Source organism: Eumetopias jubatus, unplaced genomic scaffold (genome assembly GCF_037043125.1).
Source record: "Eumetopias jubatus isolate StellerSeaLion01/CBP00866 unplaced genomic scaffold, mEumJub1_p1.0 scaffold_2, whole genome shotgun sequence".
In the NCBI taxonomy this organism is placed as follows: domain Eukaryota; kingdom Metazoa; phylum Chordata; class Mammalia; order Carnivora; family Otariidae; genus Eumetopias; species Eumetopias jubatus.
The window spans coordinates 95740843-95768286 of NW_028274808.1; the positions used below are offsets into that span (position 1 = coordinate 95740843).

Here is a 27444-nt window from a genome sequence, read left to right on the forward strand (position 1 = left end):
AGGGCAAGTAGTTTTAGAAATCTGAATGATTTCCGCGGGCTCTGGTTGTCTGATATCTGGCCCTGGGGTAGTTAAGGCAACTGTATAGTGGTCCCGATTATGAGAGCGCAATAAGCAAAGTGGTTGGGAGTGTGAATTTAATCGGCTGCACAAGAAGGGAAACCAATGGGCCTCTAGCTAGGCCCTCAAAACTGAGTCAAGACAACTTTTAAAAACAACTGTATTATACCTTGAAGCAACTAATAGTTTGGAGTCGTAAACCTAGGATATTAGGACACATTATTTTAATAGGACAGAAGTGCCTAACTCTGACTTATTTATATCACAGTGTTGAAATGAGAGATGAAAAAGTGCCTGTCATGTTAACTGAGATCTTAAAAACATCTTGAAAAATGTAGCACAGTTTGTAACTCTACTTCTTGCTTAGTGAGAGATTTCCCATACTGAGGATGTCCTGTAAAGATTTAACATCCCATTTTCTAACATAATAGCTTTTTATTCAGTCAGTATGCTTTGATGATTAGAAACTGTAAATCTACTCTGAGAAAGCTTTTGTCACTTGGCAGATATTTTGCATCAGGCTTAAGAAAAAGGCAGTGCCACTTCTCTATGGGTCTCATTACACTTGATTTTTCCATAGTTCTCAGGGGAAAAAAAGTAATGAATAAGTCAATTTGGTTTAATATTATCTTTGTATTAAAAATTATATGTAGATTATTAAAATGATATAAACTACAAGAATGTAAGCACATTAAAATTTTACATACTTTATTGTATTAGTAAACTTACCTGGAAATATCCAAATTTGCTCTGATTTGGGGTTTTAGTACACCTTCAAAAGTGTTCAGCAAGATTATTTGCATCTTGACTATCTCTTGACTCCATTAAGGTCAGAACGAAGTTCGGAATTGCAATTTAAAGTGTCTAATACTTCAGTTTGCGGATTTATACAGGTACTTCCAGAAACAAAAGCAGATACCTAAAAACTCACTTTAACTTGTATAAAAAACATCTGAGTGACCACTCTTTTCTAAGCATTCTGCTAGATGCTATAGAAACACAAAGATGAATAAGACAAGGCCCTGCTCTTAAGAAATTAGTATATCCCATTACCCACTTTTGTTTCTCCTTATAGCATTCATCATTAACAGTAATTGCATTTTATATTTATTTCTTTACACTTTTTATCTTTTCTCCCTCACAATAATATCAGCTCTATAAAGTAACTTGTCTCTTGTGTTCCCCACTATATCCCTAGACCATAAAAGAGTGTCCAACCCTAATGGATACTTAGAACATATTTATTGAATGGATGAATGAAAGCTAGTTGATTTTTTTCAATTATTGTTTCTTTTCTAGGACAAATTCTCTTTCCAATTTTGATCCTTTATGAATAATTTTAGTTTTTGAAATGCATTTGAACTTTGTGAAACATGATAAAGTATAATGTGTCCCCACTATCCAAGAGACTAAGAAACATAAATTCCCATAATTATACCACTGCCTTATAGTGAAACTTTTTTCTCATCTCATAAATTTTTGAAAATGCTACCCATTCTAATAATTATTACAAAAACTATTGATAATAAAGGAATACATAGTCCAAGACATAGGCACCAGGATTGAGTGAAATAAGTTTTTTAAAACTAGTGCTGCTCATAATCAAGATCATACTTTCAGAGGATGAAATATTACACAAAACAGTGTGTCTAGGATTATTTATCCAGTCATGTTTAAACTCATGTTTGAACTCCTGTTCTAAATTTCAGGTACACATTGGTCATATATTACAAATCTCTGTGAACTCTGCATGTATATCCACAGGCACCAATACAACAGTAGTTATTGTCACATAATATTTGTTGAATGAATATGTATATATGAGCATAACTACATATGTAAACATAAAATCCATAGCTTAGTGTTGGGCACTTGATAAGTATTCTGTAAAATGTCTATAGGTGATTCAGTTGAATTATTGAAATGTAATTTTTTAGAGGAGTTTTTGCTAGCCAATAGTACAAGACCAAAGAAGAATCCCTTCAGCCTGAATTCTGGGATGCAAGGCCAGTTTTATGAGCAAGCAGAGTAGGTAGCTCCATGTATGACTGATTCAAATGTGTTTCCTAGAATGCGTCTGGTGTCAAAAAAAAATCTCAGTCTACTGCCTGTCATCACACCACCCATAACAATTCTTTTGAACACTGGAAATTATTTGTTTTTTATAGAATTTTGGTGGTGTTTTTAGCTAAAATTCAGATACTGTGGGAAGTAGTCCTATGGTTTCCAATAGTCAGAATCTTGAAAACAACATGGATGTGGTCCATAGAATGGCAACAAGCGGAAATTGCACTGGCTCCTCTCCTTGTACCTCCTTTCCTGTACCTTCACAGTGAGTTGCTGAATCTGGCTGATCCTGCCTCCTTAATGTTTTTCAAAGACATTTGTATTTATCCTCACTACCTGTACCTTAGTTCAGGCCAACCCTCATCTCTTACCTGGATTCCTGCAACAGCTTTCTGATTGATTTCTGGAACCCTAAACTTGTCTTCCTTCTAATCCATTTTCCACACTCTATGCCAGAGATGCCTCTTATAAATGTTGTTAATTCATTTTACTCTCCCACCCCCAATTAGGAAGAAGGTGGCCACAGGGATTTTCTCATCTGGCCCTTACATGTATCCCAATAGCATTTCTTATCACTTTCTACTTTTTATTACTCTCTTCTACTTAAGAAAATTTTAGAGAGGGGCGCCTGGGTGGCTCAGTCCATTAAATGTCTGCCTTCGGCTCAGGTCATGATCCCAAGAGCCCTGCATCGAGCCCCGCTAAGCAGGGAGCCTGCTTCTCCCTCTGCCTGCCACTCCCTCTGCTTGTGCTCTCTCTCTCTCTCTCTCTCTCTCTCGTGAATTAAATCTAAAAAAAAAAAAAAAAAAAAAAATGAAAAGAAAGGCTTTAGAGAAACCACCATCACCTTAAGGTCCTTTTATTATAATAAGAAATTAATATTACCAGTTTTAAAGATCAAAATTATATCCAAAGTACCCAGTCCTTTAAAAATGGCTTGCTAGCTAATAAACCAGCCAGTCATTTCTCTTTGTTAAACCACAGGGCATCGGTAGGTAATGAAACTGCTATGGGGGGTGTGAAGCTGCTTTGCCATTATCCAGCAAGGAATCGTACCTTTTAAAAGACAGTAGCAGTGAACTAGACAGACAAAAATCCTTGCCGTCGTGGAGTTTTCATTCTAATAGAGACAGTAAACAAGAGAAATTAAATATAAAATGTGGTAGATAATAAGTGCTAAAGAAAAAGATAAAGTAGAAAAAGGGAATAGGCAGTATTTATATTTTTAGAAGGGAGTGTAGTTTTAGAAAGAGTCGGCAGGGATAATCATCATGAACTCTCCTAATGCTTTCTCTTCTTCCTTTTGTTGAATAAGCTCTGGTTACATCCAGTTTGTTGTCCTCCCTGTACCTTCACCCATTCAGCTTAAAGTGGCTGGACAAAAACACACAGCCATGCTCGTGGTCTCGCTCTAAATTCATGATCACAAAAAGGGTCTTTATGATGCCAGGCAGTCTGTCTGTAGATTCTATTCTCCTTGGCAACTATTTCATACCCTCTTGTCCTTCCTCAGATCTTTTACATCTCCTCCCCACCATCACTTTCATTTGGTAACTTCAGTTCCTCTTTCACCGAGAAAAGAGAAGCAATCAGAAGAGAACTTCTGCATTTATATTTCTATGTGCATCTTTTCCCGTATACCCTGCTATAATGAGATAAACTGTCCCTGCTCCAACAATATAAGGCCAAACTCTTCATTTGTCCCAAAGATTTCATCTCCATTTTGCTATACGGCCTCCTGTTGAATTCTCAATTAAAAACAAATCTTTTTTGAAAACAATTTTCCATAAAAAATAGGATGCTTAATATAGCAACATGAAGTGGCCAACTACCCTCAAGAGAGAAATAAATAGAAAATAATTCATGGAATAAGCAACTTAAAAGTAACCAACCAATCTTCTAAGGAACATTTCTACCTAAATGAAATCTTGGGTTGTAAATTTGTTTAGACTTTCCCCCTATGCTGGTGCACCATGGTCAGATATGCTCAGCAGACCACATTAGGTAACAGAGCCCTGCCTCGCCCAGTCAAGAAAGTTTGTATCTTGGTGCCTGTTGTACCTTGAATCCAATTGATATAACTAGGATTTTTTTCAGTTTCAGACCTTACCCTCTTCTCTGTCCAGCCTTAAAAACCAGGTTTTGGTAAACAACTTTCCAAACCCTAAATAAGTTAAAGCTACCAAATTTCCAGTAATTTAGTGATTTTTTCCTTACCTCTTAGATAAAAGGAAAGAAAGTAAATAGAATTATTTCCTTCAAAATCAAGAGAATAATACCATCACTTGACGCCGAAAATGGGTAAGATTATTTTTCTTATATTATGCAATATTTTTAAATACAGCTTTTAACATCAATAAAAAAAAAAAAGTGAGCAAATATTGCCCTGCCATCAGAGATACTACATTCTACTTGGGGAGTCAGACTATAAAGATCTATACTAATGGAAGTTTATTCTGCTACCACATTTTTAGCAATTTGATCTCTACTTTTAGTGAATTAATTCTTTATCTCTTTTACCACTCCTATGAATTTGAATTTATATCAAACTCAATTTGTATGTCATTGCTAAGAACTTAAATTGTTCTCAAAGCTTCTTAAGTAATGTTTCAGAATATGAACTTTTCAAATCTCCATTCAGCACATAACTGAAGGCATTATGTTCATTTTATTTCCAGTTTACATAGAATCTTAGAAGACTATGTATAGTTTCCCAGAGTGGTCTCCATCTTTTATGCATAACTTAATTTGACAGCCTTTTAGATATTGAAAAATATAAGCTTAGACTCATATATTCATCAGTGGCCTTAAACGAGCTACTGAAATACATTTTTAGAGACCTAAAAACTTTTCTCCTATACATAAGTGACTGACTTAAGATCTTAGTGTAAGAATCAGTTGGGGTATGTAAAAAGCTACCATACTAAATTCAAATCCAAGGTCTGCCCCACAAATGTGTGATTATGTATAAATCAGTTTTTCCAAGCTTCAATTTTATCATTTACAAGAATAAAAGCTACATTAGGTTGCTAGGGTTATTTATGAAAAAGTGTAAATATCAAAGTGTCTCATAAACTGTAAAGTGAAGTGTCAAGCAAATATATATTTTTATTCAAATTAGATATATACCCAGATTTTGTTCTTCAATTGCCTTACTGTCCCTGAATTGCTAGTTCTTGACTGTCCTTGATATATTTTCAACATCCTTTCAATTCTTATCATAGTCTTATCCTTTTAAGTTCAAATGGATCTTAGTTATTATCACTACTTTTCCTTCTGCCATTCTACTTCGGTGTAACTGTTTTTAATAAACTCACAATACATATGGAAAGAATCCTTTAAATGCTCTTATTAAAGACAGGAGCAAAAAAACAAAAAAACAAACAAAAATCCACAGATTCTTCCAGCCATCACCTACCTCTCCTGCTTTTGCGACAGAGCAGTTTTTTAATAAATTTTAAAAGCCCCATGTTCTGTGGCATTTGGGGTAGGTTGAATAGATTGAAAAAGATTGCTCAAAAGTAAATCGATTATCAAAAATAAATAGGTTACATTTTTTACATGCTTTGAATTTTTAGAGTAGTCATATTTCTTTAGACATCTTTTTAAAAGAATAATTATGCTTAAGTTAACTATTTCTTGTTATAATTTTTATAAAATTGTAAAAATGTGAGAAAGCAGTATATTCTAACAAGGTTCATTGCATATATTTAAGATTTTGCATAGGAAAATCTAGCTTTCATAGGTTATAGTTAACCTTTGCTTGATATTCCTCTGTTGATTGTTTAAACCACACAGTTGGAAATAGAATTACATTGGATTATACTAAGAAAAACTTTCTCCATGTCTCTGTGTCACTAAAATTGTACTAGTATGCTCAGACATGTCAAAACTAAAATGTTAACTTTCAACATAGGAATATTTTCACAAGATTTTGCATTAAGATTATTTCCTTTCACAAAAGGATTATATATTTAATAATATTGAGAAAACAGTATGTTTTTAGCACATAAGGAGGCAGCACAGCATTAGAGATGAGAGCACTAACTCAAGTCAAACCTGAATTTGAATCCCACGCAACCCCAATCCTTTCCACTTATCTATAAACCCCATATGTTATTGTAAGGCTTTATTCATATGATAACAAATATAAGATGTTAACTCCATGCCTAGCATGTAAAATATTTAGGAAGCAAACAGTGAACACTGGGCTTAGGGAATAAGCCTTTATAAATGCTAAGAAATTGTTGTATTCAAAATAAACCATGATATAATGCAGGAGACTTATATGAGAAGTTCATGTGCTTATTCCATTTTTAATTTATGAAAACATTACTAGTTTTAGAAAGCGCTAGATTTTAGGCAAGATTTATATATATAAATTGTATCTCTCCTCTTTGGAGATATAAATAACACTGAAGAATATATATGAAATCAAGTCAAAAAATCTTTCTGTAATAGAAATGTAGCTACTAAAATATTTTCACTGAGATAGCTCACTTATTGGTCATAATAGAGAATTGTATGGACACCACAATAAATTTATAATTTTTGAAGTAGAAAATTAAAATTTATGCTTATTCCAATGAAAAAATATGAATGTGATCTATACTGAACATATTTACAGTAGCATCCATATTGGGCATTAGCAATTTGATGAAAAGAAATGATTTTGTTTTCAGAATGATTCAATGGTGCAATCCAAGTCTTCAACCTATTAGGTCTTCCACTAATAATAAATTACAAAATAAACTACAGAGCAGTACTTAAAAAGCAAATGGCTCATTTGATGTATTTGACTCTCCCTTTAAGAGTTTCTCTGTATATACCATGAATTTATACATTCTACATTCAAACAAAAAGTGTTTATTACTAGCTATCAAAAATGAGCTCTGAAGATTAGGTCCTAGCATCCTGCTTCCCAATGTGCCATTATTGTGCCATATTAAGCATCAAGGCTTTCTCCCTAAAAATGTGCCCCTTAAAAACTTAGTGCTAGTCTGTACTCAACAAATCTTGAAAATACTTGGCTGTTTACCTCTATCCTCTGCTTTATAACAGTTAAATTCTTACAACTTGGCTATTTTTCTTGCTTATTATGTGTCCACCTATTTACTGTGATTAGAAAAATCCTAGAGGCAAAACAAAATACCAGCATAGCCACAAAACCTTTAGGATGTTAGGATCCTCTCTGGACTAATTGTGCTGCCTTCGGAAACCTTTGTTCCTTCTGATGACTGACAATTAAATATAGTTACCAGGTACCTATGATTTCTTAAGATCTTACCATAAGTAAGTATAGCCATAATTAAATGTAACACAAAATAATTAAATAATTTTCCCATAGAAGGAAGTTTTTCATCTTAGTTTCAAAAAAGCTAGTATAAAAGCTTTTTAAAAATCTGAGCTCCTCTGTGGTATCTTCTTTCAGTTTGAAGTTTGCTTTAATTTGTAAAATTTTATTAATTCATCTATAATTATTCCCAGTTTCTCTTTTATCTTGAAATATATGTAATATGGAATTTTGAGCTTCCAAAAGGAAATCATTTTAATAGTTATTATTAATGTATAACATTTGTAACTGTCCTATATCTGTAGTAATTTTACTTGAATGAGACCCTGTTATTTTTACAGATTAAGTCAAAAACTTCTTTTTTTTAAGATTTTATTTATTTATTTATTTATTTGACAGAGAGAAGGAGCACAAGCAGGGGGATCTACAGGTAGAGGGAGAGGGAGAAGCAGGCTCCCCACTGAGCAGGGAGCCTGATGCGGGGTTCCATCCCAGGACCCTGGGATCATGACCTGAGCTGAAGGCAGACTCTTAACTGACTGAGCCACCCAGGTGCACCTAAATCAAAAACTTCTATAGGAAAAAAGTGAGATGAAAGTTACCCTACCAGATATTAAAATATGTAAAGCTGTATGGTAGTGTTTACACAGGAATAGATTATTTGGACAGAATACTGTAAAACAAAAACCATGTAAAATTAGAAATTTTGTTCATGATAATATGCCATTTTAAATCGATGGTGAAAAAATGATGTTGGAAAATTTTTAAATCATTTAGAATATTCTGTATTCCATATATAAGGTAAATTCCAGGAGGATTAACAAGCTAAATAAAAAAGAAGGTATTAGAAGAAATAGGATTATTTTTATTACCTTGGAATGGAAAGGTCTTTCTAGTTAAAACACAAAACCCAGAATGCAAAAAAGGAAAATATTGATTAATTGATTTAACCATAAAAATTAAAATTCTAGGGGCACCTGGGTGGCTCAGTCATTAAGTGTCTGCCTTCGGCTCAGGTCATGATCCCAGGTTCCTGGGATCGAGCCCCGCATCGGGCTCCCTGCTCAGAGGGAAGCCCGCTTCTCCCTCACACACTGCCCCTGCTTGTGTTCCCTCTCTCTTTGTCTCTGTCAAATAAATAAATAAAATCTTTTAAAAAAATTAAAATTCTGTATAAAGAGAGGTACTAAACAAAGATGAAAGACAAATGACAAAAAATAAAGGACTAATATGCAGAATTCATGAAGAATTCCATAATTAAAAAAAAGATTAACAACCTAATAGAAAGATGGACAAAGTAGGTGAGCTGGCAGTTCACAAAAGCAAAAATACAAAGCTCCTTTAAACTTAGCAAATCAGGCTCAGCAGCACTATTCACTGAAGAAATGCAAATTTAAACTTTTACCCAGCAAATTGACAAAATTGTAAAAGATGATTATTTAGTGTCTGCAAATACATGAAGAAACAGGAATAGGTATACAGTATTGGTGGGAGTGTAAATTGGCAAATCCTTTTTATAAGGTAATGTGGCAGTATCTAACAGATTTAAACTGTACATATCCTTTTGAAATCCGAGGTACAGAAACCTGTCCGAAGAAATACTTGCATATATGTAAACATGTGGTAACATATTTGTCCTTGCCACCTGTCAGATCCTTCACATCTTTAATCATGACTGTTAGATCAGCCTCCTTCTCTCTGGTTTCTCTGCCAACAGTTTTATTCTGCTCTATTCCATTTTTTAATACTGCTGTCAGAATTTTTTTCCTGAAAAGCAATTAGGATTCTGGCCCTGCCTACTTAAAGACTTCTGCTTTACTGCTGCCTGTATGTTTTTTATAGTCTTTTCTCCACCTTTTTATCAGCAATCTGCCAGTCTACCACTGTCCTTCATGTTCCCTGTAGTTCCAGCTACACTGAACTCCCACTTCAATAAACCCAGTGTTCTCAGCCAGCCCTTTTACAGCTCCTAGTCTGCACTCCACTCACTCTTTGCTTATTTATTGAATGGCCTTGTTCTTTAAGTACTGATGATACAGCAAAGCCCAAGGTCCCCCTGTTTTGTTTTGTTTTATTTGAAGATGTTATTGATGGGAAAGTGGAATTATTATTGAGTGTGTTTGTGTATGTGGGGTGTGTGTGTGTGTGTGTGTGTGTGTGTGTGTGTGTGTGTGTGTGTGCTTAAAATCAGTAAGTAGTATGTAGAAAATTAAAATAAGTCAATGTGATGATGAATGGGTGGGTACCTGAGAATGGTAGACAAGGAAGATCCTGTGAGAAAATAAATCTTAAGATAATCTAATGACAAAAAAGGATCCTGTCATTTAAACATCAGGAGAAAGAGCATTCCAAGCAGAGAGAACAGTTAGTGCAAAAACCCCAAGGCAGCAATACACTGGTATGTTTGAAGTAAAAGAAATAGTATGCAAAATAAAGGCAATAGTGACAGATTTGGGAAATGTATTATATTAAGGATTGCCAGCCACCACAGCAAACAAACTCTGACGTCTCATAGACTTAACACAACAAAGGTTTATTCCTTGCTCATACTATTCATATCAGGCAGTTTTGCAGAAAGGCTCTGCTGGTAGAGATTCCACCATCTTGAACATGTGGTTTCCTGAAGTCACTGAAACAGGGAAAGAGAGGGATGGAAGAAAACTGGCTCTTAACTAACTCAGCTCTGAAGTGGTACACATCATTTCCTTTTACCTTCATTGGCCAAACTAGTCATATGGACCCAATCTAACTGCATAAGAGTCTAGGCAACATATATGAAACAAACAGAATGTTTGACGAACACTGTCTCTGCTGCAGACAGGGACCTGATCTGGTAGGTTTTTATTAGCCACCTTGAAGGGTTTTAAATGTGAATGAAGGCCAATGGTCAGTTTTGAGAAAAGTTACCTGATCTGATTTTTTTTTTTGAAAGATCACTCTGGCTATTATGTGGAAAATGAAAGTGAGTAATAAAGCTGGGGAAAAACTTAGAAGGCTACTGTAAGGTTCTTATTAAGAGATAATGGTGGCCCCACTCCCCCACTTGTGTTCCCTCTCTCACTGTCTGTCAAATAAATAAAATCTTAAAAAGGGGGTGGGGGGGCGCCTGGGTGGCTCAGTCGTTAAGCGTCTGCCTTCAGCTCAGGTCATGATCCCAGGGTCCTGAGATCGAGCCCCGCATCGGGCTTCTTGGTTGGCGGGAAGCCTGCTTCTCCATCTCCTACTTCCCCTGCTTGTGTTCCCTCTCTCAATGTCTCTCTCTCTCTGTCAAATAAATAAAATCGTTAAAAAGAGAGAGAGAGAGAGATAATGGTGGCTTAGACTAAGAAGAAAGAGAAAGGTGAATTTGTTGGGAGTTTTTTTTTTTTTAGAGGTAATAGAAGGTGCTGATGGATTGGATGTGAACTATGAAGGAAAAGGTAAGAATCAAGGATGATTCTAGAGGTAGTCTGTACATGCTATTTCTTTGTAGGGCTGTCCTTTCCCAACTCCCACCTGGAAAAAATTTTCTTCCTTCCAGACCCAACTCAAGTATCATTTTTTTCTGTAAGATATTTTTAATTCCCCTGACAGATCAAGTCTTTCCTTTTTTTTCACTCCCATACCATTCTGCTCATTCTTCTTTATGACACTTACTGAACTTCCATCTCTTTCTTCTGTAAGACCATATAGTAGACCAATAAAATTGTATTGAATGAATGAGTGACTTTACAATATGTAGTATTTTCTAAAGAAAATCTTTTTCTGATGAAAATATTACATATTGTATATTCATTCAGTACAGTTTTATTGATATATATATATATATTTTATATGAATACACAGCATTTGAGCCTAAGGAATTTTCATCAGTCTCTAAAACATTATTCTTGGCTATATATCTGTAATGTTTGGCTGCCATAACTGCTTTTTTTTTTTTTTAATAGAATGAGAGGCAGCTGCAGGTACTGGCAGATTACAAAATGCATAATTACTAAAAGTGACTGAAGCACATTACAGTATAATTCAACAGAAGAAAAACATCTGGCACACGCTATGTTAATTTGTCATAAGGGAGTTTCAAAGAAAGCCCTTGCTGCAGCTGGCGGGGCCATCATTTCCCCGAAATGAATAGTACACCTTTTGTTTTGAATTCTCTCATATAATATAAAATAGGGCCTTATGTGATTTAATCTTTAGTCATCACTAAAGGATTACGGGCATTGAGGAAATTTCCCCTACGCTGTATCAACCAAAATATACATGGCTTATTCTTATCTTAAACTGTGCCTCAGTAATAACAGAATGATCTGTGCAATTACAGTAATTGATGATAATGCCTAGGATATTGGCCCAAATTTTAAGCTCCCGTTCCTTAAAGAACCATAACTTCTCTATTTTTATTTAAAATATTTGTGGTGTTTTCAAAGAAACACCACAAATGTAGGGAAGATTTTGTTCTTAGCCTCATAACTGTACTTTTCAGTTATTATCTATGCCAGTGATGCTAAGAATTAAGCACATTTCGAGTGGAAGTTCTTCCTTTCAGCATGGGTTAGGTATTATATCCATTTCTAAAAGGGTTAAGTATTACTATAAAAGAGCTTGTAGTGCTGACATTTTTGAAATAATGTATATTTCCAACTCTCTACTGAGCATATCCATAGGTACGTCAAAATCAGTATGTTCAAAACTAAACCCATTATTTCACACATAACCCAAGTTTTTATTTCATCCTGTATTTCCTATTCCATGAGTGGTGATAGCTACCCAGTTGTTCAAACAAAACTCCAGATGTCATCCTGAACTTCTCACACCCCTAAATCAATTACTACTAATTCTGCCTCCTAAATATCTCTTGAATCTGTCCATTTCCCTCCAGTAGTTCAGGCTATCAACATTGCTCACCTGGATTACTGCTATAACCCACTGATTTACCACAGTCATGTTTCCTTACTACTTTTCCTTGCTGTAATCAGCAAGATTTTCTGATACTCAGATCTAACCATGTCACTTCTCAAAATACTCAGTGCCTGGGCGCCGGGGTGGCTCAGTCAGTTAAGCATCTGACTCTTGATTTCGACAGAGGTATTGATCTCAGGGTCTTGAGTTCAAGCCCTGCATCCGGCTCCACCCTGGGTGTGGAGCCTACTTAAAAAAAAAAAAAAAAAAATCAGTGTTTCCCCAGTGTATTGAGGATAGAGTCTCAACTTTGTGTCAAAACATAGAAGATCCTTTGCAATATGCATTTCCTGTGTTTCCAGCTTCTCTCTTTTACTCCGTCTACCACCTCCTAGTAACACTCTGTGCCCTGTGCATACTCAACTCCTTTCAGTTCCTTAAATTTATTATTCTTTCTTACTGCCTGGACTCTGCACATGGATTTGATTGTAACACTCTTCTTTTCCTTACCCTGCTTACTCTTCTGTTTCTCTTTCATATATCAGCTTAAAAGCCTACTTCCTCTGGAGAGACAGCTCTAATCCCTAATCATCCCTGTACATTCCCATAGCACTTTTTATAGCATTTACTACCTAAAGTAGGAGCTTTTCAGTATTTAGTACTTTATAAGTTTCACTATAGCAGTAACTGGGTCTTGGTCCTCCCTGTCTCCCTAGCATTTAGCATAGTACGTCGAATGTGACAGGCATTCATTTCAGTGTTTGTTGAATGAATGAACTTTATATTCCCTCAATCTTTTCCTAAGATCAGCACTTAAAATTAGATGTTGTGAAGAAAATTCACATATTACTTTGTAACTTTGAGTTTATTCTTCAAATAACTTCTTAATAAGCTTCCCATGAATGACTTTTGTACATAAAGCTCCTTCTGACATTCATTTTCCTAGTAGGAATCTCCCAAATTTATGATACCACTTGGTAGCTACTTTGAAAATGTAATCACTGAATCATCTAATTTGTTTTCTTGTGAGAGCAAATATGTGGTGAAAACTTTGAAAAGGCAAAATATAGCATATTAGAAATGTTTTATTAAAATGTGCTAGTTAACTGATTCTGTGGAGTTACCTAAAATTTGTCTCAGCTAAAAACCACTCTGTGTTCCAGGCACCTTTCTAAGCCTTGTGAATACAGTTCCTCCTCTTTCAGAGCTTTCATTCTAATGGGGAGATACAAATAGTAAAAAAGTAAAGCAACAAATAAGATAATTTTAGATGTTTTAAAAAACAAATGGGCGCCTGGGTGGCTCAGTTGGTTAAGCGACTGCCTTCGGCTCAGGTCATGATCCTGGAGTCCCGGGATCAAGTCCCACATCGGGCTCCTCGCTCGGCGGGGAGTCTGCTTCTCCCTCTGACCCTCTTCCCTCTCGTGCTATCTCTCATTCTCTCTCTCTCAAATAAGTAAATAAAATCTTTAAAAAAAAAAACAAATGAGTTGATATGATAGGCAGTAACTGGGACAGGGGTGGGAGCTGAAAGGGCTGCACAATTTTTTAAAAAGTGGTCAGAAAAGCTGGCATTTAAACTGAGTCCTGAATGATAGAAATAAATCAACTCTACAAGAAAGCCAGGAAAATATTCCAGGCAGATGGAAGAATAGCAAGTACAAAGCTCCAGTATTAAGAAAGAGTAAACCCATGTACTTAAAGTATAGTGAGTGAAGAGACAAAGTATAAGGTTGAGGAACTCGGCATAGATCAGATCATGAGACTCTTATAGGGAGTTTTAAGTAAAATATTTTTACTTACTATAAGTAAAATATTTAAGTAAGACAATTTTAAGTTAAAAGAAAGACCAATGTACAGTAGTGGGAAATCACTGAAGAATTTTAAACATCCTTAGATCTTTAAAAGATCACTTTAGCTATTGTGTATTGTGTATTATGGACTTAGAGAAGGGGCAAAAATGGAGTCAGGGAGACCAGATATTAGATTATTACCCAATATTCCAGGCAATAGATGATAGTAGCTTAGAGCTGAGTGTGGTCAGTGGAAATGGAGAGAAGTAGGCAGTTATGAAATCTATTAGGGAGGTAAAACAAAATTTATTTGTTGTCAAATACAGGGAATGAGTCAAGGGAGGAATCAAAGATGATGCCTTAGCTTAGACTTGAACATCTGGATAGATGGTGAGGCCTTGTACTGGGAAGGAGGAAACTTGGGGTGGTCTAGATAAGAAGTAGTTTCCATTTTGGACAGGTTACATTTGAGGTACTCATTAGAGTTCCTTGGCAGTCATGGAATAGATGAGATCACTTAGGGGGAATGTGCAGATAGGGAAGGAAAAAACCTGGGACTATGACCAAGAGCACTCTAATATATCTAAAGCTGGCCTGACTGCTTTAACCTGTGGTATTTTTAGTTAACTGAATGAGATTTGAAACCTTAGGATGAATTTCCTTTTTTAGTAGTCAGGTCTTTTGAAGCCATACAAAAAGTTGAGATCACAATCTGCAATTACTGACCATTTTGCCACATACTTAGGATTAAATTTTTTAAGAAAATCTTCATTTTGCCTTTTAGGTCTTGATATTATATGATGCCACAGATATGCTTTGCTAATATCTCTTGTAATTATGAGGCAGTGTGATTTAATTGAGAGAAGATTTTGATTAAAGACTGGGTATGAACCCCATTTTTTTTTCATTCAATCACTGCATGGCCTTAGGAACATTGAATAACTTCTCTGAGTCTTAATTCCTTTACTTAGAGGATGAGAATAATAACTACTTTGCAAGCTTGAAGTGACAATAAGGTACAGTAGTGAAGTTAAGGTACAGTAGAGAACTCTCCTGGCTGATGTCCACTTAATCATGTAACAACATTAACCAGTGAACTAAATTGCTGTGCGAAGAATGCTCACCAGTGTCCAAAGCGTGCTACATGTCCTTGCCTTAGTTGACTCCTCTAATGCTGTCGTCTGTCACTTGCTTTACAAGTGTCACTATGTTTGCTCCCAAACTAGGTTATAACAGTTGTACTTGTTTTAGAAATACATAAATAAATATACCAGTGATATATCAATACAGAAAGAGAAAATTATGATTTCTTTCAAAACTGAATTGGATACTTTGGAGAATTTGCTATTGTGGTACATTTAGACAAACAACCCTGAAAGAATAGAGGGAATACTGTGAAAATCTAGAAAACTCTGTATTTGGATTGCTTGCCAAGTGCCCTTACATGCTTGAACCACATTAATGAAGCCAAAAGTGGAAATAATTGTAGATGATACGTTATGGATGTGGTTTGTATAAGAAAGACATTCAACATTGAAACACTCCAATCAGTGTGCTCATACTTTAAAACATAAAAACCAAAAAAAAGCTTTGTAGGGGCGCCTGCTTGGCTCAGTCATTAAGCATCTGCCTTTGGCTCAGGTCATGATCCCAGGGTCTTGGGATCGAGCCCCGCATCGGGCTCCCTGCTCAGCAGGAAGCCTGCTTCTCCCTCTCCCACTCCCCCTGCTTGTGTTCCCTCTCTCGCTGTCTCTCTCTCTCTCTCTGTCAAATAAAAATCTTTTAAAAAATAATAATAAATAAAAATTAAAAAACTTTATATGTTCTAGACAAAAAGTCCAGACAAAATCCTTATCCTTCCTTAGGCCTCAGACCTCTTAAAAATCTCAGTAAATCTATGGACTGTCTTCCCAGAAAAGACAAACACACAAGATCTTACAGATAATTTCAGGGTACTTGGGAGCATACCTAAAGCCTATCTGTGGACCACAGATGAGGAACCCTTGCCTTAGGTTCTCACTTTTGACCTACTTTCATCTCAGATTGATGAATTTGATGACTTATCAGTGTTGATTGTAATATTTTGTTTACTAAAGCATTTAATGTTTTCTTAACAGATACAGCATATATTATTTTATAAAATTTTGCTTACAGAGAAGGCAGTAAATCAGTTGTATTTTACAACTGTCTTTCTAAATTACATTTTGTAGGCATGACTAGGATTTTATGTCCCATGCACATGAACTATATAAGCGAACTAAAAGTATTTAGGACACTGATGGGCTAAGCAATTCCCAAGGATATAAGGAATTCGTCGTTCTTATACACTTACATTAAAATTGATAGAAGATAATTTTACCTTAAACTTTATAACATATTGTATAACTGCTAAAAGTTATATAGAGAAATTGAGTACAGCTTCCTTTAAATTCTTTAATTAGAATAAAATATGCTTTTTAAGTGCCATAAAGTCGTACAGAAACAAAATGTCACCTGTCTCTTTACTGTCTTTCGGGCTGTGCTTAAATCATCCCTGTTAGGTAAGGATGTTTCTGTTTTTAAAGATTTCCAGTGAAGAGATTATATAGCTTTAGTTGGCAGTTGTTTCAAGTGTAATACCACTGTGAAAATCTCTGCAAAGTCTTATTTTATGTTTATCCTAAATCACTAATGATTTAAGGACTCATACAGGGAACTCTCAGTAATGTTATCTAATGAAGAGAAAATTTCTCATAGATAATACAGACCTGGGTCATCTTCCTGCATCTTTCCTTTATTTCTGCAGGGAAATACCCTGACAAAGAAATAAAAAGTTGCAGAGGACTGACAGGCAGGCTCTAGGAATGTCTCAGGGGATAGAGTTGGCAAAATCACTTTTCTCTCCACCCTTTAATACCTTCTAAAATTTCATTCAGAAGTGAGATTGAAGGAAATGCTTAACTGAAAAATATCCTTTTCTTAGCCATTTCAAATCCTTTGTAGGAAGAACTAGAACATAAATAAATCTAAATAAATAAAAATAACCTTTATCTACAATATGTTTTGTGGTAGATTCCTCAGTAAATGTTTGTTGAGCAAATAAGGAATAAAATTTTCTAACTGCCAGGTTTTCTGTAGAAATTTAGCCATAAATCAGCAAATGTTTATTGTAAGGCACTGTGGTAAATACTATGGAAATTAAAAACAATCCCCTTTTTAAAAGTTTCCATTATACTTGGGGAAGTGTGTGTGTGTGTGTGTACGTATATGTTATGTATGCCTACACACACATATAAATGATTAGCTTTATAATAGAGAAGTGCTTAAATTCTTAGAACTTAAAATAAGAATCAAAGCTTTGATTTGAGAAGAGAACTGTCTGGATTAAAATGAACTGGAAAGGAGGTATAGAAGGAAGAGGGTGCCTGGGTGGCTCAGTCAGTTGAGCATTTGACTCTTGATTCTGGCTCAGGTCATGATTTCAGGTCGTGAAGTCAAGCCCCATCAGGCTCCACACTGGGTCTGCTGGAGGTTCTCTCTCTCTCCCTCTCCCTCCGCTCCTTTCCCTGCTTGTGCGCACTAGCACGTGTACTCTCTCTCTCTCTCTCTCTGAAATGAATGAATGAATTAATAAAATTTAAAAAAAAAAAGGGGAAGGGGGCAAAGGTGGAATCTTAAAGAATGGGAGGATTTTAAAAGGAAATCTAAAAAAGAGGATACAGAAAATGACAAACATGAGCCTAAAAGTGTTACATATATGGTTAATGTGTGAGATTGTGAGAACCTAACCAAAGTGGAAGGCGGCTACTGGAGATAAGATTAAAAAGAGATATTACACAAAATTTTGGAGGATTTGGAATGCCAGCCTCAGGAATTTGGATTATTTTGTCCAATAGCAGAAAGCCACTGGAAGTTACTGCTTAAGAAAGCAAATTATTAATTTGCTCTCTCTCAACTTAATGAAAAAATAAAATTTTGAAAAGAACTTGAGTTGTGATGGTAGCACTGGTATAGAAATAAAAAGATGCAAGAGACATTGCAAAGGAAGAGTCTATTTAGGGGCAAACTACATGTTGCATTTAAAAGAAAATGAGAAATAGAGTTGAGGTGTTTAACTTATAAGGCAATGAGGGCAGAGATGTCAATATAAAAATTGAGTAGCAAGATGAGAAGGAGGTTTTCAAGGAAATGCAAAAAGTTTGATATTAGGCATGTTAAATTTGAATAAAAGACTGAACCTTTAGGGAAGAAGTCAGAAATAAAGATATAATTTGTTAGGTTTTTATGTGAATGTATAAATCTTTATATTCCTCGAATATCTAATACACAAACTCACACGTATATACTCTTCACTTCTTCATTCAACTAACATTTAGCAATTGCCTGCCATGTTGCAATGTAGGGGAGTGGTTAAGAGCACAGAGCTTGAAACAAAAGGGCCCAGTTTTTGCATTCTGACTCTACAACTGGACTAGCTACATGACCTACCTTTATTTTTAAATTTCTGTTTTTAAATTTTCTCATATGTAAAACTGGGGATCTCATAGGGTTATCATGAAAACTAAATAATTTAAATAAAACACTCAGAAGTGCCTGGCACATAGTGAGCACTATGAAAGTGTTTGCTGTTATTATCACCATCATCATCATCTTCGCTATTACTTGTCAAGCTCTACTGAGTACCAGATCCTAAGGATAAACGTGCTCACCATCCAGTAGGGGTTACAGAGCTTGATACACAACAGCATATTTACACAGATTAAAAATAACTGAAAGTTAATCATTTGAATCTTTGTGGTCTTAAATTTTGTGGAAAATTATTACTGTCTAATAGTACTTGTCAGAAATTATTACTTTCATGTAAAATGTCATGGGTAAGTGAATAGTTTAGGTATCAAATTATGCAGTAGGTGTTTTCTGAGAAGGTCTTATATAAACTGAATGTTGGCTAACTTTATACATGGGATCATTGTATCATCTTAATCTCAGTAGTACTCAAAGGTTATTTCTTAGTAGCACTAACGTGCATAAATTTACCTTTAATTACATTTGGCCTAGAAGACTAGCCACTTCAGTCATTTTGCCTTTCTTCGCTTTGTTATGTTAATGTTGAGGTGCAGCAGTAATTTTAAGCTACACAAGGTACTTGAAAGTAAGCACAGTAATTTATTCTACGTTATTATTACCACCAGAAGAAAGTGAAGGTAAAACATTTGGGTTTGTCTGTCACAGAATCAATGATAGATACTCTGTGTCCTCATAAACTGTGCCATATATGGATGAAGCCATTTCCCTCTTCGTTCTGTTATGTCAATAATTATGTGTTTACTACCATATACCTTGGCACATAGTGTTCAGTAAATATTTGTGGAATTGATTTTGTGGATGACATTATTTTTTATTCTCTCCTATATATTTATAAAAATTGCTTGCTGATTTTTTTTTAAAGATTTTATTTATTCATTTGAGAGAGAGAGGGAATGAGAGATAGGAAGCATGAGAGGGAAGAGGGTCAGAGGGAGAAGCAGACTTCCTGCTGAGCAGGGAGCCCGACGTGGGACTCGATCCCGGGACTCCGGGATCATGACCTGAGCCGAAGGCAGTCGCTTAACCAACTGAGCCACCCAGGCGCCCTACTTGCTGATTTTAACTTGCTGATTTTAACAATTACTCATACACATATAGGTCACTTAAGGGGCTTACCAAGTTTTTAGGCTGTGCAGCTCATTTGGAAAAAATTGAAAGCTGAAGTTATTTTAGAAGTGTTAATCTGTTGATTTATTTAAGAAGCAGAAGGTCAAAGGATAAAAAATCAATCCTGAATTAACTGGGTATTTTAATACTCAGAAATTTGATCTTTTTAAAAATTATTTTTAAGACTATATTGTTTCTGGGATGCCTGGGTGGCTCAGTCAGTTAAGCATCTGCCTTCGACTCAGGTCATGATCCCAGGGTCCGGGCATTGAGTCCCACATCAAGGCTCCTTGCTCAGTAGGGAGGCTGCTTCTCCCTCTGACTGCTACTCCCCCTGCTTGTGCTCTCTCTCTCGCTCTCTGACAAATAAATAAAATCTTTAAGGAAAAAAAAAGACTATATTGTTTCTGCATCTAACCTGAGACTCTTGAAATTATCTTTGGCCAAAAGCAAGATATGCTCATATGTTGGGGGAAAAAAAAAAGAGAAAGAGGAAAAGGAAGACGGCCAGCTCTGTGTATAAGATAAATCCAGCTATTAAAGCATAAAGGATATGAATAAAATATAGCTCATATACAACCAAAACATAAATACCAATTCTGAATATACTACACTGAAATGATGTTGGAGTGATTAATATTACCTTAGATTTCTAAAAATTGAGTTCCTCTAAGAAGCACTCTATATGAATCTTAAAAATGTATACTATAGCTAAGAATCACAGTAGCTCTTATGAGATTTTATAATAACAAATACTTTATCTGTTTAATATGAGTATATGTTCATTTTAATGCCAAATCCTCAAGATAATAATACTGAAAACACTTAAGTACTTTTAGAATATATGTGTGTGTGTGTTTTGGGGGTTTTTTTGTGTGGTAAAATATATATAAAATTTAACAGTTTTTTAACATTTTTATAGTTGTGATAAAATACACATGAGATTTACCATCTTAATCATTTTTAAGTGTACAGTTCAGTAGTGTCCAGTGTTGTATTCACAGTGTACAGCTAATCTCCAGAATACATGTGCATTTTATAAAGAAATAAATGAGTCATTTAAAATATGGTCTATTGAAAAGAGACTTTGTTTTACACATAAGGTATTTTTGTTTAAAACATGAACAGAACATATATCTCACTAAAAAAGATTCTCTTTTGCTAGATTTTTGAACAATGATATTAATGACTTGGGTGGGGGGGACTGTCTCTTGATTAATAGGAGTGAGCTGAGTCGACAGAAACTTCATACCCAAGAGCTGCTTTCTCAGCTGGAAATGGCAAATGAAAAGGTAGTTGAGGTAAGATAATGACTCTCCTGGGAAGTACTTTCTGCTGCAGCTTGATACACATGTTACAGAATTTTATCTGAGCCAACTCCAAATTAATTCTCTACTTGGAAATGACCATACAGGGGTGAGTACTCCTTGTAGAGAAATCATCCATAACCCTAAAAGTCCACATTTTATAATGTGAATAAAAGCTTTGAAAGTCAGTGACTCATCATATGTAAATGACAAAAGGTAGAGCTCCTATTTCAGTTTCCCCAATATAACTTGTGCCGTGTTGCAGAAAATGTGTTAAGATCCCCTTCATTTCTAAGCATGTTTAAGATTATATTTTTTAGCCCTTTCCTCGTATTTTGTTTTAATTCAACACATAAGAAATGTAGAAATTACCTTTGCCTACTGGAATGTATTAAAATACTCCTTCAGATTAATGCTTTAGAACTAAATGCAGCAAGAGCTCATCATTTTCCTCTTTGAATCTTTAAAAAAAAGTTAATGTCTAGATTATGATTAGAGCTTTCTAGAACTCTAGTTCTTCGTTTGATGTTCTACCTTCAAATGTATTTGTTGGAATTTCATTAATACGCTATATGGTCCACTATATTTTTGTGGCCATCTATAGAGAGGCCATAATGAAATCATTACTCTTAAGTTTCAAAGCACTATAAATTGATATGAGCCATTTAGAATACAAACAATAGCCATTAAAATACTTGTAGTTTTCAAAACTTCCAGGAATCTGTACTTAAGGAAATAATTTAAAATATGAAAAAATTTAAAGGCAGATATTCAACACAATAATGTTAATAATATTAGAAGATCAAAAGCAACCAAAATAATCAGTTGAAAAAGAACAGTTGCATATATTATGATTTACCTAACCTGGACTGTTTCTTAACCATTATGATGGTAGCACAGAAAAATGCATATTGTATGTAATCTGATGGTACCTATGAAAGTGATTATTATAGATGATGTGATTTTACCCCCAGGTTTTCTCTAGTGTTAATGATGTGCCTTTTAAATTTAAGACTACATATTTAAATATCTTAGTAAATTGAAACAGCCAGTATAGTTCTCTTCATAAAATTTAATTTTGCTTTTGGGCACAATAAAAAATATAACCTCATTTTAGCAGTATATTGTTATTTCAGTATTTTATATTACTAGGCATGACATTCACCGTTATCACATATGTTAGGGAACTATCTAGTTCTTCATAGAAAGTGTGTTTTTCTTACTATTCCTGATTAGACTGCTGTTACTCTCTCAATTCAGAAAAGTGCCAGAAAACCACATAATAATTCTAGTTGTACAGAAACTTTTTTTTTCAGGCTAGTAAGTATGGAAAGGACAAATACATTTTATAATTGATAGTTTCTTTGAACTTGTCTGCATGACAGCATGTTGTGATAGATTTATATTCATAATGTCCATATAGTTTCCTAAGGCTACTCTAACAAAGTATTATGAACTTGGTGATTTAAGCAACAGAAATTTACTGTCTCACAACTCTGGAGGCCAGAAGTCCAAATCAAGAAGTCAGCAAGATTGGTTCCCTCTGAGGGAGAACCTGTTCTATGCCTCTCTCCTAGTTTCTGGTGGCCTCATGTGTTCCTTGGTTTGTAGATGGTATTTTCCCTGTGTCTTCATGTGGTCTTCCCTTTGTCCATGTCAGTCTCTGTGTCCAAATTTCCCCTTTTTATGAAGGTACTAGGCATATTGGATTAGGATCCACCCTAAAACCTCATCTTACCTTAATTATCAGCAAAGACCCTATTTCCAAATAAGATCACATTCATAAGTACTGGGGTTTAAGACTTCAACATCCTTTTTTAGGGACATAATTCAATCCGTACCAATGCCATATTTGTTGATGATCCTAATATCCTCTAGAGTATACAAATGTATTAGGGAGCATGTAGAAACAGAGTTCTTCCCCCTTTTAAGTAACACCTTTAACATACAAATCGTTTAAGATGAGTCTATCTTTTTCAAAAATCAAGATTTCTAGAATGAATATTTTCTGTTCTCTGCACTTTAATAGTGGCAACGTCACAATTTCTCTAGAAGCTTGCTTTCACATGGTAGTTCTGAATCACTAGCAAACAACATCAACACCACCCAAGAACTCGGTAGGAGTGCCAATTCTCAAAATTCATCCCATCCTACTGAAGCTCTGGTTGTGTTTTCATATTCTAGGTGATTCTGAAGCAGTGATCTAGCATCCCAAGGTTAATATCAAATATTAAAAAAAAATGTATTGAAAATCTTGGTCTTCTGATTCACTTTGATTTTAGATTTAATTCACTTTCTTTGGTAACATGTAGAGGGGAAAAAAATAATGTAGTCAAAGTGTGAAACCAATTTTGAACTTTGAAATTCATAATTTGAAAAAATGTAAATTTGGAGCTATATTATCTTTGCGTTTTATAAGGAGTAAAGGAATACTCAATTTTTCATTGATTATTCCACAAAACCTTTCTGTGTCACATATGGATTTCTAACTTGTTTGTTTTGTATTTCCCCATAACAGAATGAAAAACTAATTCTAGAGCATCAAGAAAAAGCCAACAGACTTCAAAGGCGTCTAAGTCAGGCAGAACAGAGAGCGGCTTCGGCTTCCCAGCAGGTAGGGAGCTTCCTCATTATCCCTGACAGTAAATAGGCTGAGTAGATCAAAAGATAAGAAAAGTTCCTCAAAAGTTCCCAGAGAACTAGTAGTTTTATTTTTACTTGATTAAACTATTTAAAAGTAGTCTCTTTAATATTTGAGGTTGAAAAAGTAAACTTTAAAAACAGAAATAAACACGAGTCTCCTAAATTGACACTTAAATCTAGAACTGTGCTGTCCAATATGATAGCCACTAGCCATAAGCAGCAGTTTAAATTTAAATTAATTATTAAAATTAAGTAAATTAAAATTTGAAATCCTCATTACACTGGCTGGGTTTCTTTCTTTTTTTTTTTTTAGATTTATTTATTTGAGAGAGAGAGAGAGAGTGCACATGCAAGTGAGGGAAGGAGCAGAGGGAGAAGGAGAGAATCTCAAGCAGACTCCATGCTGAGTGCAGAGCCCAATGCAGGGCTCGATCCTACAACTCAGAGATCATGACCTGAGCCAAAACCAAGAGTCCAGATGCCTAACCGAATGAGCCACCCAGGTGCCCCGCACTGGCTGGCTTTCAAGTGCTCGGTAGCCATATGTAACTATGATCCTCATATTGGACAGCATAAATAGAACTCTATGATCACAGAAAGTTCTTTTGAACAGCACTGCTCTAGAATTTTATTCTGTCTAGGCATGATCACTGACAGATTTGAAAGTAGAAAACATTGCTTTGAATGTAATATTTCTAATTGCACTTTGTTTTTATTGTAGTTTTTTAAATGGAAAAAATGACTTAAAGGTTAAGTTCATTTAATGCACATTTGTATATAACCATATAAATCTAAAATACTGTATAAGTTGTCCAATGGGAAATAGAGTAGAAAATGCAGAACATCAATAAAATACTAAGGGGTAATTACTCATACACACATCATGTAAAGAAAATGGGCCAGTTACTTAAAGTGGGAGCAATAGTTCCTCCTACCTCCTATTAGGAACAATATGAGATCATCTAGTGATTATAAGGATAGGCTGGAAACAGTTTAGATGGATAGATCTAGATAGGCAGGCAAAGAAACCATGTTACTACCTTATTAAATATGTTTGGTTATAAATGTACTGTTTCAATCAAAATTAATATTATGCATAGATATAACAGTATTTCATACATACTACAGCAGCTCTAAATACTCATTGATTTCAGTTTATGTATGTGATATTTATAGATTTTTTTGAAATCTACTTCTGATATGAACAATGCATGGCACTTAAAGAAAATCCAGTAATTTGCCCTTCTGTTCCCCTCTCCCTTGAAAGTAATTATAGCTTTATCGAATAAATTTAATTTTTTATTAAATTATGAATTAATGGATTAAGTAGTTTGTCATTCAAGAAAGCATTCATTCATTTAGATTATAAGTTAACAGGAGCCAAGGTGTACTGGGCAGTATCTTAAGAGTGTGTGTTTTGATGTCAGGCACATAGCCTGGTGCCATTAAGTAGCCATGTGATTTGGGGCAATTTCAACTTTTCTAAGCCTCAGTGTCTTCGTGCTTGATGTAGAATAATAACACTTCCCTTATAGAGTTACTGAAAAATCAAAGGAATTAACACATATAAGCATTTAGTATAATCATTAAGTGGTTAGTAAATACTTGGTTATATAAGAAGTTAAATTCTACATCACAGTCCTAAGAGCTTTAAGTTTACCTTTTTTAAGGAATATGGTAAAGAAAATGCCTACTTAAAATCAACTACCTTGAGTTCTATAGGTACAGTTATAGAACGTTCGTTAGATAATCCAGTTGGCATCTCGTTTAGTCTCCATCCAGGTAGAATTAAACCCAAGCATCCCAACACAGGTGTTTTTCTCCTGTTACTTAAACTCTCTAATGACAAAGATTTCACCCTTCTGTTTGTGAGCTTTTTTTTTTTTTAATGCTGTGTCAGTAACCACTTCACAGTTTTTTCCTTAAGCTTTTCTCCTTCCATCCTGTTTTCATTGAAGAGGAAAAGTAATCATTCAGCATTGTCCTTACCCACAAAAAGGAATTATTCCCTAGAGTGGAGTTAATATTTTTTCTCTCTTAAATGAGTCCAAGTTATAAACTTTTTGTATTAGACATATGTTCATTTTTTTAAAATCTTTATCTTTGCTTTCTCTGAATTCTTTCTAATTTTCCCATCTTCCTCTAAAAACTAGAAACTGTTATCAGAAAGACTATCCTGGTAAGGGCCTGATTACTCAACGAAACAAAGGATTGGAGTTAGAAGATTATTATTTCCTCTAACATGCAGCCCAGCATCATGTGCAAGCCCTGCATTGTACCGAGTCTTCCATGCTCTGAATGTGCTATTCTGATCAACTTTTTCTGTACATTCTTCATCCATCTTTGGACTATGGTTATATGTTGTAAGTGTATTAGTCTAAACTACTGAAAGCCATACTGCGTTCTTTTAACACTAAAATCAGTGTGGTGAAGCCTTTCTACGCAAGAACACAAAACCTAGGAACTATGAAAAGAAATTAATAAATGTGAACATGTAAAATTTCAGATATCTGCATTTTAAAGTCATAAAATCAATGACAAACTGAGAAAAATATCTGCAATCCTGTGACAAAAGTAATATCCTTAACATATATATAAAGAATGGCTAAATCAACAAAAAAAGTGCAACAGTACAATAGACAAAGAATAAAACTTATAGAAAAGGAAAGACAGATGGCTTTTAAATATTTGAAAAGATGCTCATCCTTACCCATAAGACAAATACAAGCTTAAACCATAATCACATATCATTTTTCACCGTTTCACAATCATGTCAGATCATGAAGTTTGTTAATACATTATGCTGGCGCTTCCACACATCACTAATGTAAATGTGTGTTGGTGCAATCTCTTTGGAGCCCAATTTGGCAGTATCTCTCAAAAAATTGTGATGTACATCACCTTTGACCCAGTCGTTCTAAGAATTTATTCTGCAGGTGGTGTCCTTGGACCTGGGCAAGTCTGTGCAGGAAAGCATGTCAAAATACTAATTGCAGCATTGCCTATAATTTTAAAAGATTAAAAGCCACCTAAATGCCCATCCATAGAAAACCAGGAAAGTTTGCTGCTGTTAAGGGGAATAAAGTAGGTCTCACATGGAGTCATTTGTAAAGTAGATCATTTAGAAGGAAAAAAACCAAGATGAAAGGTGTGTATTTTATCATTTTTTAAATAAAAAGAGGTGAGGAAATATATACATCTATTCTCATTTAGAATTTATTTCTAGAAATATACTTAGAAAATGGAAATGATTGTATCTGGAAAGAGGGCTATAGAATGAAGGACAGCGGTGAGACGGATTCTTTATGATGTATACTCTATTGTACTGTTAGATTTTTTTTTTTTACTTTGTATGTATAATATCAACTCCAATTGATTACCAGTCTTGTGTTGTGCTGGCTCACACTTAGTTTGTATTTTACTCACTTTTCTAGTTAACTTTTTATCTAGATGTTTTTAATCCATCTGTGAAATATGTTTTAGAATTCTAAGTACTGTATATCACTCTGAGCTATGGAATGTCATATTTGCCCTGCATATCTCTAGTGTAATACAGGTATTTTAAAGTCTCAAGAGTAAAACATACATGAACACCAAAAATGACCTCTTACAGGACCCTCTCCAGTAAGATTATTTTCAATAATTGTAAGTTGTGATGCATTATACTTTGTATTAGTGTAAGATTTTCCATAGAAAAAGTAACTATTTACTGATTGTCTATTTTAAT

The 27444-nt window shown here is 34.8% G+C and overlaps 1 protein-coding gene across 11 annotated transcripts in view; it reads left to right on the forward strand.

Annotated features, from left to right (window-relative positions):
• SCLT1 (sodium channel and clathrin linker 1) overlaps window positions 1–27444 on the forward strand; it is a 202021-nt gene that overhangs the window by 156250 nt on the left and 18327 nt on the right. For 6 of the 11 annotated variants that reach the window (XR_015767773.1, XR_015767774.1, XR_015767775.1 and 3 more), the window contains exons 19-20: window positions 20990–21068; window positions 23593–23688. Coding sequence is in view for 6 of the 11 variants with exons in the window: in XM_088021038.1 (XP_087877164.1) it covers window positions 20990–21068; window positions 23593–23688 (175 nt within the window). In the remaining 5 variants the exon portion in view is untranslated. Of the gene's footprint in view, window positions 1–4351; window positions 4429–20989; window positions 21069–23592; window positions 23689–24030; window position 27444 lie in introns of those variants that run through there. The other 5 variants (XM_088021037.1, XM_088021041.1, XM_088021040.1 and 2 more) reach the window with 2 other exon arrangements.